Source organism: Bacillus rossius, chromosome 8 (assembly GCF_032445375.1).
Source record: "Bacillus rossius redtenbacheri isolate Brsri chromosome 8, Brsri_v3, whole genome shotgun sequence".
NCBI lineage: Eukaryota > Metazoa > Arthropoda > Insecta > Phasmatodea > Bacillidae > Bacillus > Bacillus rossius.
This window is the reverse complement of record NC_086336.1, coordinates 58,823,970-58,840,517: the sequence shown is the minus strand read 5'-3', so window position 1 is coordinate 58,840,517 and position 16,548 is coordinate 58,823,970. Positions and strand designations below refer to the sequence as shown.

The 16,548-nt window shown below is 38.2% G+C and overlaps 1 protein-coding gene across 1 annotated transcript in view; it reads right to left on the bottom strand.

The window, feature by feature from the left end:
- Window positions 1-1,427: 1,427 nt before the first annotated feature.
- Window positions 1,428-16,548, bottom strand: part of LOC134535030 (GTP-binding protein Di-Ras2) — a 69,949-nt gene continuing 54,828 nt past the window's right edge. Inside the window, exons 2-4 of the mRNA XM_063373861.1 lie at window positions 15,105-15,271; window positions 6,076-6,429; window positions 1,428-2,685 (exon numbers count right to left, since the gene is read on the bottom strand). Of these exons, the coding sequence (XP_063229931.1) occupies window positions 2,569-2,685; window positions 6,076-6,429; window positions 15,105-15,271 (638 nt within the window). The 3' untranslated portion in view covers window positions 1,428-2,568. The remainder of the gene's footprint in view (window positions 2,686-6,075; window positions 6,430-15,104; window positions 15,272-16,548) is intronic.

Genomic DNA, 16,548 nt, shown 5'->3' with positions numbered 1-16,548 from the left:
CATTAATTTTACGATTGCAATTATTAAATAAATACAAATAGATTTTTAATCAATAATTTTTACAGATATCTGAAATATTAGCCAACTGTGAAGTGTATTGTATTAATAATAAATACATTCAAAAATTTTAATTATTATTTAAGCTATTATTATAAATTACAAGTTTCCGTAACAATATGACTTACATGCCAGAAAAGAAATGTATATTTAATGAAACCAGCCACTTGTAATTTTACAAGACTTTGCCATAAATTAAGTTTTAAATAAAATTATAAAAATCTACAGGTATGAATACATCTAATACTCAGTGTCAATCCATACAAATAAACTATGAAATGAAATATTCTGAGGGCTATAATTTATTAAAAGAACGCATTTAATCTGTTACAATTATACATTTTTCCAGAGTATAAAATTGAAAAAGGTCATTGCTGATGCGTTAATATATGTACGTAAATGCCATATCGGACATGGCGAATTAAAATTATTTTTGTCATTATTCATTCTATAATTTCACTACGAGCTTTTTGGTCAGGAAAATGCCGCTATTTTTTGAAGTCGTAGGAGTATTTGGAAGCAGAAAATGTCAAACGATGATTGAAAACTCTTGAGAAAAAGAGTTCAATAACTTTTTTAAGTTTAAAACTATGTGTAAACGTAAGGTATGTGAAAGCCGAATAAAAATGTTATTGGCTATGCTAAACATTTGAATTCATGAGTATTGTAAATTATGTTTTAAACAACGAAATTAACCTTCGTGATAATTAAGGACAAAGAACTGAGTACCTTATCACCAGAGACTATTTGTGTGGACACTTGTTTATTTTTTTTAAATTTGCTGATTGCAAACAATTTATAAGCAAATAAAATACCTAATAATTAAAACGTTATCACAATAACCATTTCTAAACAAGAAGAAATATTTCGCAAAATTTTACAATTTTTTAACAATTTCTCAGACAAAATACAAACACAAGTGCTGATTTCATCGCAATTATAAAAATAAAGTGTTTAATAGTTCTTACCTACGTGACAAAAATAATAAAGAAAGATGAACAAGACAAACACATAACATACAAATTCACTTTCAACCGCTTTTATGCAATTAAAAAATGATACAAATTTATGTTAGTGCTTCTTTACTCATTTTTTTATCTAATTCTCTATACAAGCTACAAAATATTATAAAACTCTTAGGCTAGAAAATTTGTTTAAAAAAGTTCAACATTATTTATGTCACATTCTTTTCTGAAATAACAGTTTAAATCAGTCGTGGACATAAATTACTTTAGTATTTACAACCTCTTTTCATTATTAATCTCTCAAACTCACAGAATCCTATTGCACATGTAAGGCATAAAACGCGTATTGCAATAGTAAGCTATTGTATTTTTATTTTTACTTTAAAGCTGAGTTAAAATTGAGTATTTTTGTTGAGGACAGAACTAAACAAAATGCATGAAACAAGAGAATAGTACATAAATGGACTATATTTAGCTAAATATTGAAAGATTTAGTTTTGAGGCCATGCTTCACGATTTTTCAGAGTAAAATTAAAATTTATATTTCAATTCTAAGAAAAAAAAATACTTTCCAACCTACATAACTTCTGTTTAGTCACAATATAAATTTGCATAGATGGTTTCTTCTAATAACAAAAAAAAAATTGTTTTTAATTACTATTTTACAGTTAGCGTGAAAATAAATGTAACTATCTGGCAAATGTGCGAAAGAATTAAAAAAAATAATTTAGCTGATATAATGACACCAATTGAATGTCAATTTTCAAAAGACGCTTTCCTTTATTTGTCATTATTTCTTGTTACGAATGCAGTTTATTAAGTTATTTTTTTAATTAGTAAAATCACGAAACATCGAACACTATAATCAAGTAGCAGAGACTCTTTTTTTAACTTTACACTTAATTTCATAATAAAAAGCTACAATCTACATAATATTACATATCGACATCCACTCCGCCTGGTTCTGCGTTTCTCGTCACAAAAAAATATATAATAAACAGTAGTGAAAGAGAAGCCGAGAAACGAACACAAGCGAACTCCTTCTTCTGAGAGACTGTTTCTTCGGAACGAACGATCACCCGAAATGTCACGCGCCCCAGTGTCCACTGGATTGGTTGCAGTCCTCCCGGTGATTTGAACCGGTTTTGGGAGAAGGGGGGGGAAGAAGATTAGAGGGGGGGGGGGGAAGGAGGGGAATTGGGGGAGGCTAGGTGGGAGAACGTTGGCTACGGGAGAGACTGTCTTCGTTATTTGTCGATTCTTCGGACACCCGCGACTATCGTCACCTGTCGCCGCGGAGGTGCCGAGAGCGAGAAAGTGCGGTTTGTAGTCCGTGCTACGTGAGAGAGTGTGCGCGCGCGCCGGAGAGAGTGAGAGTGAGAGAGGGAGAGGGGGAGAGAGAGTCCGTTGCGCGCACGGTGACGACCCGACGAGGAATGCTGGCGCAGAAGGGGGTTGATGAGAGGGGGGGAGAAATGACTTCCCCTCCCGCCCTTCAGTTGCCCCGGAAGCAAGTGTTCCAGCAGCATTCCTTCAGGTCACTCAGTCACATCACGCAGCACTTCTCCTTCAGCTTGCCGGAGCCGGGCAGCTTCTGGCGCCCGCCCTTTTTCGGGTCCAGCTGCAGCGAGATGTTGCGGTTCTTCTCCATGTTCAGCAGCTCCTGCGCAGACACAGCAATATTGCAACAGATTACTCTGGAAACAAGTTTGCGGTACTTACAACAATAGGTACGTTTTTTTTATAGAGACAATACTGAGTATTTTATATTTTATTATCTTTGAAAGATTTGTGCAATGGGAGTGCATGACTTGATGTAGGCTTTTGGACATACGCCATTGCTAAGCACACGTATGTCTGTAGAAGAAAACTACAAAAAAAACACAAATTAAGCAAAAAATTGCTGTTGTCAGGATATAAACACCACACAATACTCCACAACAGGAATATGGTCAACAAACAAAGAAAAAACAAAGAAAAATGGACTAACAGAACTAAAAAAAAACCGTAAATGATGACAGCACAAAAATACCGAACCCAAAAAATTCAGCACAACAGACATACATGTGTTTAGCAATGGCGTATGTCCAAAAGCCTACATCAAGTCATTTTATATTTTAACTACCTAATACCCGACATGCATTGCAATGCCTCTATGTATTTTTTTATGTTTGAACACACATACAAAGCATCTCTCTATCTATCTCTCTGTAACTCTATACATCTCTTAATATCTCTTCATATTCATCTCTCCATATCACTACATATCTCTCACTCTCCCTATCTCTATACATTTTTTATCTCATATATATCTATATCTGTGTATCACTATATACATATGGCTGTATAATTCGCTATATCTCTAACCTTTTTATGTTTATCTATGTATGTATATATTTCACTCTATCTTTATATCACTCTATATATTTCTCTAGCTCTATTCCTATCCATACATTTATAGCTCTCTTCATCACTCTGTATTATCTATCACTATCTCTATGCCTCTCTATCTCACTCCGTCACTCTCTACCTCTCTCTTCTCTAAAGCAACGCACATGCTCTGTCTCGTGCCGAGTGAACTAAATTTAAAAGCCCGCATTCTTTCGTGGTTAGTCTGAACTACGACAATGGAATGGCAAGATTTCACCAAGAATAATTAATTATGCTTTAAAGGTTTTGTTTCATCGAAATCTCGCCTAGGAGGTGACCTTCCCCTTGTTTCGAAGGTCAAGTGTGCAAAGTTTAAACTCAGTCGGATGAACGATGCGTGAGACGAACACGCATTCATTTTTATATACAAGCAGAAGAAGAAGAAGAAGAAGAAGAAGAAGGAGAATATTGATGTTTCATTCAAGCATATATATGTATATATTAAAAAACCATGGAAAATATAATTGAATATTCAAAAATTTCTATTTATTTTGTAGTAGCGTGCTTATTGTGTGCGCAGTTAATACTGGAAAGCTATTCTGGGAAATAAAATCACTTTAACTATCGGAAGTACTGGGTCAACAACACAGCATAAATACCCTGATAAGAATTCGAGAATGTACAGGTTTACAAAATTCTGCAATTTTACGTGAATATTTTTGTTCCATTTACAGTTTGTGGGATATCACAACTACAGTGCTGCCAACTCAATACCTACATGCCTACTCTGCGCTGATTACTGCCTAAACTATTACAAAAAGAAAAAGAAAATTGGCCACTACAAATATTGTGACTACTCACTGTTAATTATCTTGTAGTGATAAAACAATAATATTTTATAGGGTGCACAAAGTGGTTTATTAGTGACCATAAGATTTTATCACTAATAAATCTCACTTTGAAAAAAAAAGACGTTGATTGTTTTACATGTTAGTTATATTTTATTGTCACATATCGTCGACATTATCGTATAGTGGTGTGATTTTTTTTGTGTGGCCTTCTCACATAAGATTCGTGAATATTATTTTGTGAAGTAAATTTTCTAGCTTTTGCTTTTACGGTGGAGCTTTGTGAACCCTGCAAAATTATTTTGTAGTCACCATTAAATATTTGCTGGAGGTGAATGTTTACAAAATTTCTGTGGCGACTTGAAAAAAAAAAAATTTCCCCAGGACAAGGATGATTCCAAGACACTAATAAACGCTCTTCTTGGCACAAAAAGTGATTTTATGCGGAAAAAAAAGTGTTTTAAAATAAACTATTATTAAGAATATGTTGCTGAAAGCAAATTTTTTGTTAGAAATGTAAACTTTTAGTGCAAAATCTTGAATATCCATTAAAAATAGCTCAAAAACTTTCTTGTTTAACAAACTATTAATTTCTGGTACGTAAGAAAACGTTTTTTGCAAGCTAAATTATTTTTATCTTAATAAATACTGGTAAAACAAACCAAATATATATCCAAATAAATTTTACTAGCAATAAAAATGCGATTCTTTAATATTTCACTCTATTTATGATAAGACTAGACTAGTTTGACAAGTACTACAAGGAACTTTCGTACTTTGAAAGATGAATATCAACAAGAAAATTACAATATAATTATCGTTGCGTTTTTTTTTTTTTAGTTTGGTACTTCACAATAGTTACCTGCCAAACTCTGAATGTATTCTGAAGCACCTTATATCGAATAGAGAGCATCATTATTTAACGATTAATTGGGATGGAATGAGTTTAAAGTCTTGTCGATATCGGGGTCAGTAGAGAGTAGGAGGTGCTATGAAGTGAGAATAAAGCAATGATGAATTGAATGGGTTGGGGAAATGGGATAACCCAGATAAAACCCTTTGGCTCGCGGCAACGTTCAACATTCACCACGTTGCCAAATGGTGCCAAAAAAAATCCCAGGTATAACGCCACCGGAAATTGAAACCAATCCGATGGGAGGGGAGTGATTTGACTAATTAAGTTTTTAGATATTACATATTTGACCATTTCCTTGATTTCATGACATACTGGTGACTAATTTTGGACATAACTAAATATACCTTACCAGAGACTCGAAATTGAAAAATTTCGCACCGGAAGCCAGCTTGCATCCTAATTTTTTTGAAGTTATACATTTTAGATGCGTTATGAAAAAAAAAAAAAAAAGACTTTTTCCGAGTGTGCAGATGATCGTGGAGTTTATTCTTATCATGAGAAACCTACTGTGTTCATCATCGGCGTCGTCGTTGTGTTGTCCACAATACCTGTTAGGGTCATCGTTGTTTAGTCCATAATACCTGTTAGGGTATTCGTTGTTTTGTCTATAATACCTGGTTAGGGTCATCGATGTTTTGTTCATAATACCAGTTAGAGTCATCGTTGTTTTGTCTATAATACCTGGTTAGGGTCATCGATGTTTTGTTCATAATACCAGTTAGAGTCATCGTTGTTTTGTCTATAATACCTGGTTAGGGTCATCGATGTTTTGTTCATAATACCTGGTTGGGGTCATCGTTTGGTTTATCTGTTCGGCACCAGCTGATTTAGGCTTGTTTTCTCTGTGGTTTTGTGTTTTCAGTTTTGCATTGAAGAATGTTTCCCAAGACACGAGTCCCTGGAGTGACGGGGGACGCACCTGGAAGAGCTCCTTCACGTTGTGATTGGTCTTGGCCGACGTCTCCATGAAGTTGCAGCCCCAGCGCTGCGCCTCCGCCTCGCCCTCCGAGGCGTCCACCTCGCGGTTCTCCGTCTCGTCGCACTTGTTGCCCACCAGCATGACCGGGATGCTGGCCAGCTCGGAGCCCTTCATCTCGCGGATCACCTCCCAGATGGGCCGCAGCTCCTCCAGCGACTGGCGCGACGTCGCCGAGTACACCAGGATGAAGGCGTGCCCTTTCGAGATGGACAGCCGCTGCATGGCGGGGAACTGGTGCGAGCCCGTCGTGTCGGTGATCTGCAGCGTGCAGATGTTCTTGTTGCAGCTGATCACCTGCAAGGCAACACGACGACAGTTAGATACCCCCAGCGACTGGCACGACGTCGCCGAGTACACCAGGATGAAGGCATGCCCCTTGGAGATGGACAGGCGCTGCATGGCGGGGAACTGGTGCGAGCCCGTCGTGTTGGTGATCTGCAGCGTGCAGATGTTCTTGTTGCAGCTGATCACCTGCGAGGCAACACGACGACAGTTAGATCCCCCAGCGACTGCCGCGATGTAGCGCTCTTCTTCGGGTGCGCTACGGGGATAAATGATCATGCAACGAGGAGGATGGATGGGGATACAAAAGTGCGACTCTTTACAGTTGTGCGCGACATCTATTGGGGTAAGTCCAGCAGACCGATCACTGCCTAATACTGCGGAAAGAAGACTGAAGAGATGTCTACCAGCTCCACCAAGACCGGAAGACGCTGGCGTGAAACGGAGAAGAGAGCCCAGCAGAACGATTACCTCCCTGGATTATGAATTTTTTTTTCTTTTCCTGTTTTGCGCCTCTGTGCATTTTTATGTAACTCTGTTACAAGCATGTTTATTCAAATTCTTTGTTATTTGTTTAATAAACGAGTTCTACAAGCAAAAATGAAACCCTCGGAAAGAAGGGTCAAATACACAGTGTTAGCAGTGGCGAGGCGTGAGGTTTACATGAGGGGAAGCAACAACTCCGTTCACCCCAAAACATGTCGGGGGGGGGGGGGGGGAAGGGGATCCGGGTGCCCTCCCCCGGGAAAATATGGATTTCAAGGTACAAAAGGGTGCTATTTATGTAGTTTTCTTACTGAACATTGACTATTCCACAGGTAGAAAAACTGACATTTTTTTAATTATAAATTATTTTTGAAAAATAATAATTTTTGACTTACATTATTCTGATAATAAAATACCTACTCTACATTATTTATATACTAATTGGGAGTGTAGTATCATCGATATCTGGTACAAAATATATAAACAGACAACACATGGCAAAGTAAGTACTTAAAATAAAGAGAAGAACCTCATAAAAATGTACTTCTTACCTTAAATTTTATATTTCAGCTCAATTCTGCGGTTTTTAGTTGCGAAGATATCGATCACATCATCATTAAAAGATGATCCACGACGTAGTTTCTGCAGAAGTTTTTTTTCAATGCTGAGTAGTGCAAGGGCAGACAATCTTTCCTGACGCTGGCTGTTCCGCAAGTAGTCTTTAATTCGCTTCAAAGCTGAGAATGATCTCTCAGCTGAAGCACTTGTAGCTGGCATTGTCAAGATAAGCTTTGACAGTTTTAGTGTTTCTGGAAATACGTCACTTAGTTCGGATGCTACCAAATACAATTGGAAATCTGACACAGTACATTTGTGCATGTCACTGTCCGTGAATAAAACGTACAACTCACTTCTTAAGCTTGGTAAATCAAAGAATTTCCCGTAGTTTTTCTTCAGAGATACGAAAGCTTCTTCTGGGAAGTTTTGTGAATGCTGAAGGAAAAGTTTGCTATCCAACAAGCTTACGAATTTTAGCTTGGGTACTTCTGAAAATCTTTGATTTACATGCACAATAATGGCATCCACAATTTGAAAAAAAAGTCTTCTGTAAATAACTTTTCTATCCTCACCCGAGGAAAAATCTACACGAGCGCGTTTTGCTGTTGGGAGAGTATTTTCACACTCTGAGCAAACATTTCCCCACACTCGGTCAAAATCATTTCTCAAATCGTTTAGAAAGGTTTTAAAGTTTTCAATCTTCTTCATACAGAAATTTATGTCACTGATTTTAGTTTGAAGTATTTGGAAAATTGAATCAGAATGCGGGAAAATGTACGAAAATATGACAAGAAAGAAATTAAAATCGAAATCATTCAAATGTGATAAAAGACCACGGGCAGAACATAATGTTTCGGAATCCCACTTGTCAGCATTTTCTATCATAGCTCTTAGAAGATCTGCTATATTTTCCTTGTGTTCGTTCACAGTTTCTACAAGCTTACTATTGTAATTCCAGCGAGTTGGAGCAAGCGCGGGAAACCTCTTTTTCACCTCTGCATCTAGAGCCTGCATCCTCTTCGTTGATTTTCCAAAAAAACTACCAAACGCTGTTAGAGAGATGAAAAATACCTTGCACTGTTTGATGTAACTTACAGACTGCGAAAGAACAAGATTTAACTTGTGGGCGTAACAGTGAACAAAAATAGCTTGATCACAGACTGCTCTAAGTTTTGTTTGTAGTCCACCATGCTCTCCAGCCATCACTGCAGCTCCATCATATGTCTGCGCTACTAATTTATCGACACATTTAAAGTCTTCTAAAATTTGTATGGCATGTTGGTAAAGTCCATTAGCTGTTCTATCATCACTGACATCCACGAACTTTAAAAATCTTTCCTCAACATCCCCATTTCTTGTAACATATCGTAGTACTGAGGATAATTGAGATTTGACTGATATGTCGGTTGTCTCATCCAAAATCAGTGCCACAAAAGGTGACTCCGATATTTCTTTTTTTACTTCACGTATCAGTAAGTCAGACAGAGAAAACAGAATATCATTCTGGATGTCACTCGATAAACCTGTGAAAACTGTTGAGTTCTCAAGGTGAGCTTTGAGCTCATTGTCATATTCAGCCAATTCATTAAGAAATTCTATATAATTACCCTTGTTAAGTGACAAAGTAGACTCATCGTGACCACGAAAGGCCAGTTCTTGTTTAGCCAAAAAACAAGTTGCTCTTATCAGATGGCTCACGATCCGTCTGTTTTTCCGCACTTTCTCATTATGCATCTCAATGCCTAGCCGATACTGACTGCTTACCGCGAATTCAATACGTGTTTTACCGAACTGTTTGAGTTCTTTCAAACACATAATATGGCTGTGGGATAATTTGTGCCGTTTTTCTGCTTTCTGAAGATTATTTAAATCGCAAAAACCGGAAGTACTCCACACTGAATTTTCTTTTGAAAAGAGTAAGCAAGGCCAACAAAAAAGTTTCATCAGTTTCTTGCAGCCACATAACCAGGTTATATGTTCGTAAGTGCGTGGATGAAAATGCCTAGTAAATGCTTTTACTTTTGTCTCCAGAGCTAACGGAGGTATAGGTCTGCCACTGAGGATTATTATTTAATTTTTTTGTTCAAAAGTTAAAGCACTAAACGGACTGTTTATTAGTTTTTCTATAATACATTTACAATTATTGACGCATGATTCCTCTGAGTCCAACAAAAAAGCATTACCTGAAAATCCAGGTTGAGAAACCTCACTACTCGCCATTATTCTGGCGTGGAAGCTCTCTTCACCACAGCTTCCCTTATTGTTCTATGCAGCCCGCTATAGCCCGCCACACTACGCATGCATATCGCAGCTCGTGTATTGAAAGAAAAGTTTACGGTTTATTTATAGACCACAACTATTCACTTTAACAAAACAAAACGTTTAAGCATATTTTAAGATAATCGATACTCATTAGTTAACGTTAAAACATACGTATAATGTTTTATCCTTTATATTTCACACGTGGTTCTTATACTGTTTTTGCACAACTGGAAGCTGCAGGCGAGGCCGCTTCCAGGCCAACGGCAACTCCCGCAAGCCCAGTTCGTAGTTCCTTTTATCCCTCCTAGATAGAAGCACCAGTCCAGCTGCGCGCGCAGATAGCAGCTGGTCGTTGTTAGTATGGGCGGACTGCTCGTACGGTTAGATTGTGACATGCATCTACACTGCCCATGATTTTTTTTGTTACTTATTACATTTTCTAGATAATATAAAAATTAAATATTTTTATTGTTGTTTACTGGTTAATGGAAGGGAAGCGCCGCTTCCACAGCTTCCATGGACGCCTCGCCTCTGAGTGTTAGGTATATAGTGTCAATTCAGCTACTTAACGACTAACCGATTTAAACTGTGCGAGAATCTCTTAATGCTGTTTTGTAATAAAAAAAAGAACACGTCAGCTATATAAATTAACAGGAGATGCAACGTTTCTGGTATGCCACACCACCAAACATGTAGCTACCAAAATAAAAAATGAATTAATTTTCACTAGTTTGTTTGCCTGATAACGGCTTAAGCATTGCTTCTCACAGTCAGTGAAGCTATGTTAGTAATATATGTTAAGAAAACTACTATCTAGAGGGTGGAAAAAGTTTCAGTCTACGCATTTAGAGTTTCTCCTCCATGAAAATGATGAGAGTGAATTTTTTACGATGTGCATACACCATGCAACGACATTTTCACAGGAAGATGGCGGACCCACGTGTATGAACTTAACCCATTATATAATCACTTTCATAAAAAAATAGGGGACATTACAAACGTGTAAGTGTGCTAAATGAAACTTTGTTATAGTGAAACTACCCTGCAAAATATTTGGTAAACTAAAATAGTCATAGTAAAGAGTACTCTAAAGATACTGGTATTACAAATTCTCCTTACGATCTTCCTTTAAGCATCATAGCTCTGTGACATAGTGCGCGGTTATTAAGTTAAAGGATCGTGGTTCAGAACTTGGCAACTGAAGAAGTTTTTACTTTTTTTTAATTAGAGATTACTAAATTATACATTGAACCTTAAGCAATTGTTTATGAATACATTTCATTTTTTTTATCGTACGTATATAAAATTATTAAATACACAGCTCAGTAAATTGACTTGATTATTTTATACTAAGTAGGCCTATATCCTCTTTTTTATTTAAAGAAATGTTAAAATGATTACGTTTGATAGGAAATTAATTTACACAAAATCGCATAGTTAATAAAATAAAAAATAAAACTTAAAATATTTCAAATGGAACAGAAATATTCCTGTAAACTCAAAGATATTTGTCAATTTGTACATTTACATGAAAACAACTGTATCACTACAAAATAGTGTTCACAGTAATACTGGGTTCGGATTCTTACCCGGGAATTTATACTATTAAATATTCTTTTATCTTTTCCTCGGTTTAAAAAAAAATTTGCTTGAATTAAACCTGAATTAAAATATAAAAATATGCATCAATTTTTTAGTAAGAAATACCCAGTATTATCTGTAAGAACGTATTTCATACACGCAAAAATTAACCATAGCCTTGTGTTGTAAAAATTTACAATATCTTTCTTGTAGTACGGTATTACAAACTATTTCTGGGAAACTGGTTTTCAAAGGAAACTTTTGTAAAATTGGTAGACTCTTTGAGTGGCCGAACTTCATCCAAAAAAAAAAAAATATATATATATATATATATATATATATATATATATACATATAGTGCATAATTATTAACATTTTTGTGCATTTTTGTGCAGTATGGATAATGAGAACAAAATCGAATAAATAACTGAAAATGTTTTTATTTAAAAGGGCAATGTTGGTGGCCACTGCGTGGTATGGTATTAATTTATGTCAGAAAACTTATTTAATTTTATTTAGCCTCTTAAAATTATAAATATTCCGATGATTTTAAAAGGCCATGTAAAATTAAATATTATTTTCTGAAAGAAATTAATATCACATAGCAGCCAGTTAAATTGACTTTAAACCAAAAATGTTCCAATTTCATAGTCTATTTTATTTTCCTTATCTATATTGCACAAAAAAAGTTCAAATTGCAACTTACCCAGCTAATTATGCTAAATGTGTATAGTATAATCACTATTTTTCTTCTTTCATTTTGTGAAAGTTCAGCCACTCAAAGTGTCAACAAGTTTAATCGTGTATAAATTGATGATCTGGAATGGGACGCACGCCCTTAAGAGAAGAAAAATAGTCGAAAATTATTATACTAAGACATTCTGTTTTTTTTACTTTGACGAGAAGACAGTTTATAAATTTGGTGAATCAGCTACTCACTGCCAACCTAGTGTATGACTACCAGTCACATTAAGATGATTCCCAAGTTTAGTTACATTTCTCTTAGATTATTCTTACCCAATAAAATATAAAGTTTGGGAGCGGTAGAAATTGTATTCTGTCACGATACGTTCCATTCGTGTCACCGCGAAAATGATTTAAAAGCATTTCATGATATTTACGGTGTCAGCCGGTTACACAGTTTGAAAGTTTTTTTTTTTGCTTTCGTAAGTAATTTGTCAATTTTAAAAATGCCACGTTCTCTGGACAGCTGTAGGCTAAAACGGGTGACGGTATAAATTGTCTGTATCGATCCATCAAATTAACCTCTCCCACTGCGCAGCCCATGGAAACTTCCCCATTAAATAAACCAGCTCGGATCTTATTCCTGTCGCATTAGCAGGATTAGATTACCCTACGCTATTTGCAAATTGGCTATGCCACGTAATAAAATTTCTGAAAGGAGCAAGAGTTAATCAGGTTCATAACGGGGACAGGTTGCGTCGTCTTTTGATAGCTGTCAATCTGAAATGGCAATCCACCTAAAGGAATGTAATACTGCAAAGGGAGAAAATTATGCCTGTTGCCTACTCACACGAACAAATAACTTCTTATTCTATGCAGGGCAGCCTTGAATTACTCTCAGGAAGTAGTATATATTGATGGGGGCTCCTGAAAATGGTTCTGGTTTGAGGAGCAAGGAGCCGCCCGCCATTTTGGATTGTGACGTCACGACAGCCATTTTTAATGTAAAATTTCTTCAAAATTCCTCCAAAATGACTCAAAATTCCTAGAAAAACATATTTCGAGGGAGAAATACCTGTTTTGAGGGAAAATGTAAAGACTCTAATGTTCTGGTGATGTAAACATTGTAATGTTCTGGCAATGTAAACATTGTAATAATGTTCCGGCAATGTGAGCATTGTTATGTTACTGCAATGTGAACACTGCAACGTTTTTTTCATTATGAACACTGTAATGTTACTGCAATGTGAACATTATTTGTTCCTGCAGTGTGAACATAATGTTTCTGCAATGTCAGCAAAATAATATTTATGTAATGCAAAGACTGTAATGTTAACATTGTAATGTTATGGCAATGTGAACATTGTAATGTTCCTGAAATGTGAACACTGTAACGTTTTTTGCAATATGAACTTTGTAATGTTCCTGAAATGTATACATTATCATGTCCTTGCAGTGTGAACATTAATGTTTCTGCAATGTCAACAAATTAATATTTACGTAATGCAGAGACTGCAATGTTCCGGCAATGTAAACATTGTAATGTTCCGGCAATGTGAGGATTGTTATGTTACTGCAATGTGAACATTATTTGTTCCTGCAGTGCGAACATAATATTTCTGCAATGTCAACGAAATAATATTTACGTAATGCAAAGACTGTAATGTACCGGCAATGTAAACATTGTAATAATGTTCCGGCAACGTGAGCATTGTTATGTTACTGCAATGTGAACAGTGTAATGTTCCTGCAATGTGAACACTGTAATGTTCGTGCAATGTAAACAGTGCAAAGTTCCGGCGATGGCACGTGCTTGACAGGCAGCAACGCGCACAGCAAGAGAGGGAGAGAGGGAGAGAGGAAGAGAGGGGGAGAGGAAGATAGGAAGAGAGGGAGAGAGGGAGAGAGGGAGAGAGGAAGAGAGGGAGAGAGGGAGAGAGGAAGAGAGGGAGAGAGGGAGAGAGGAAGAGAGGAAGAGAGGGAGAGAGGAAGAGGGGGAGAGAGGAAGAGAGGGAGAGAGGAAGAGAGGGAGAGAGGAAGCGAGGAAGAGAGGGAGAGAGGAATAGAGGGAGAGAGGAAGAGAGGAAGAGAGGAAGAGGGAGAGAGAAAGAGCGGGAGAGAGTAAGAGAGGAAGAGAGAGAGAGGAAGAGAGGAAGAGAGGGAGAGAGGGAGAGAGGAAGAGAGGAAGAGAGGGAGAGAGGAAGAGGGGGAGAGAGGAAGAGAGGGAGAGAGGAAGAGAGGGAGAGAGGAAGCGAGGAAGAGAGGGAGAGAGGAATAGAGGGAGAGAGGGAGAGAGGGAGAGAGGGAGAGAGGAAGAGAGGGAGATAGGGAGAGAGGAAGAGGGGGAGAGAGGAAGAGAGGGAGAGAGGAAGAGAGGGAGAGAGGAAGCGAGGAAGAGAGGGAGAGAGGAAGAGAGGGAGAGAGGGAGAGAGGAAGAGAGGAAGAGAGGGAGAGAGGAAGAGGGGGAGAGAGGAAGAGAGGGAGAGAGGAAGAGAGGGAGAGAGGAAGCGAGGAAGAGAGGGAGAGAGGAATAGAGGGAGAGAGGAAGAGAGGAAGAGAGGAAGAGGGAGAGAGAAAGAGCGGGAGAGAGTAAGAGAGGAAGAGAGAGAGGAAGAGAGGAAGAGAGGGAGAGAGGGAGAGAGGAAGAGAGGAAGAGAGGGAGAGTGGAAGAGGGGGAGAGAGGAAGAGAGGGAGAGAGGAAGAGAGGGAGAGAGGAAGCGAGGAAGAGAGGGAGAGAGGAATAGAGGGAGAGAGGGAGAGAGGGAGAGAGGGAGAGAGGAAGAGAGGGAGATAGGGAGAGAGGAAGAGGGGGAGAGAGGAAGAGAGGGAGAGAGGAAGAGAGGGAGAGAGGAAGAGAGGGAGAGAGGAAGCGAGGAAGAGAGGGAGAGAGGAAGAGAGGAAGAGAGGGAGAGAGGAAGAGAGGAAGAGAGGGAGAGAGGAAGAGGGGGAGAGAGGAAGAGAGGGAGAGAGGAAGAGAGGGAGAGAGGAAGCGAGGAAGAGAGGGAGAGAGGAATAGAGGGAGAGAGGAAGAGAGGAAGAGAGGAAGAGGGAGAGAGAAAGAGCGGGAGAGAGTAAGAGAGGAAGAGAGAGAGAGGAAGAGAGGGAGGTCGGCTCACCTGCCGGTAGGTGTCCTCGATGGTGGGTATGTAGGACTCGCGGAAGGTGCCCTTGACGAACCGGAGCACCAGCGAGCTCTTGCCCACGCCGCCGGCGCCGAACACCACCACGCGGTAGTCGTTGCTCTGTTCCGGCATCCTGACGCTGCAGCTCGCATTCACCGCCACTGCAACACCGGCCAGCACCAGCCATCAGCACCGCTCAGGCCCGCGGCCGTCGTCACACTAGTTCAAGTCGCTCGGCAATCAAGTCGCCAGTGGCGTAGCCAGGATTTGTGTATGGGGGGTGTTAGGAAGCATGGGCTCCTCCCCCCCCGTATTAAAGCGGGGGGTCCGGGGGTCCTCCCCCGGGAAAATTTGTATTTTAAGGTGAAAAATAGTGCTATATTAGCAGTTTTCGGTACTTAAATTTAAATATTTTAATGGTAAAATTTTTATTAATTTTAATATGAATTTGTTTGAGTGATGAACAATAAATTAATTAAAGATTTGGAGCTAAGGGGGAAGGGGGGTTTGAACCCCTAAACTCCCCCTGGCTACGCCCCTGCAAGTCGCTCGGCAGAAAATGCTTTGGCAAAACAAACTGCAGCTGTATGAAGGTTATTGCAAAAAAAAAACTTTTGATAATTTAATAAAAAAATCACCATGGATAATAGTGAATCTGCTGCTATGAAGTGACTATTGTTAAACAAACATGCTTAACAGCACACCAGCAAGGAATTTATGTTAAACTTCATTAAAAGTGCGTATGCAATGAAAACGAAACAAAAAAAAGTGGGCGGGGAAGCTGCTTCCTCTCGAAAGTAGAAACTATTTATGAAAAAAAAAATTTAATAACGGATGTTCTTACTTATGTTATTGTTTATTATTGCATGGTGCCAAAAACCCTTCTCCTCCCTTAAATAGCCCGGATTCTCAAAAAATGCCATACCAATATCTGTTTGGAAATGGATATGCTCTTGCTTCATTGTAACAAAAAAAAATTGTTTGGATACCAGATGAGATCATTTTGACTTTAATAATTGGAAAAATTACATACTTAACGAACCAAAATTATCAATATTACACATACATCAAACCAAAATTAATTCTACCGAAGTGTTTCGTCATGACTTTATAACCTCACCCACACGCACATGATATCACTTCGTCTGTATGCTAGACTTTCTCACAGTGACTGATGGTATCGGTAGTGAACTGCCATTCAATTGTTTTAGTTGATATATAACTGCTTCCTTCCCCTTACGAGCTATTATCACCTCTCCACTAAGACAAGCTCTTATATCGGCCATTGTTTTAACGTTTGGACCAGCCCACTATGGTGAATTATTGAATCTTCATACCACCATTTCTATTTAAGATAAATTTCCTAACTCTGAATACTAGGTTTCGGTCGTTAAGTAGGAGCATATGTAGAAATTAATTTTCTTGGTAGGATAGAGGA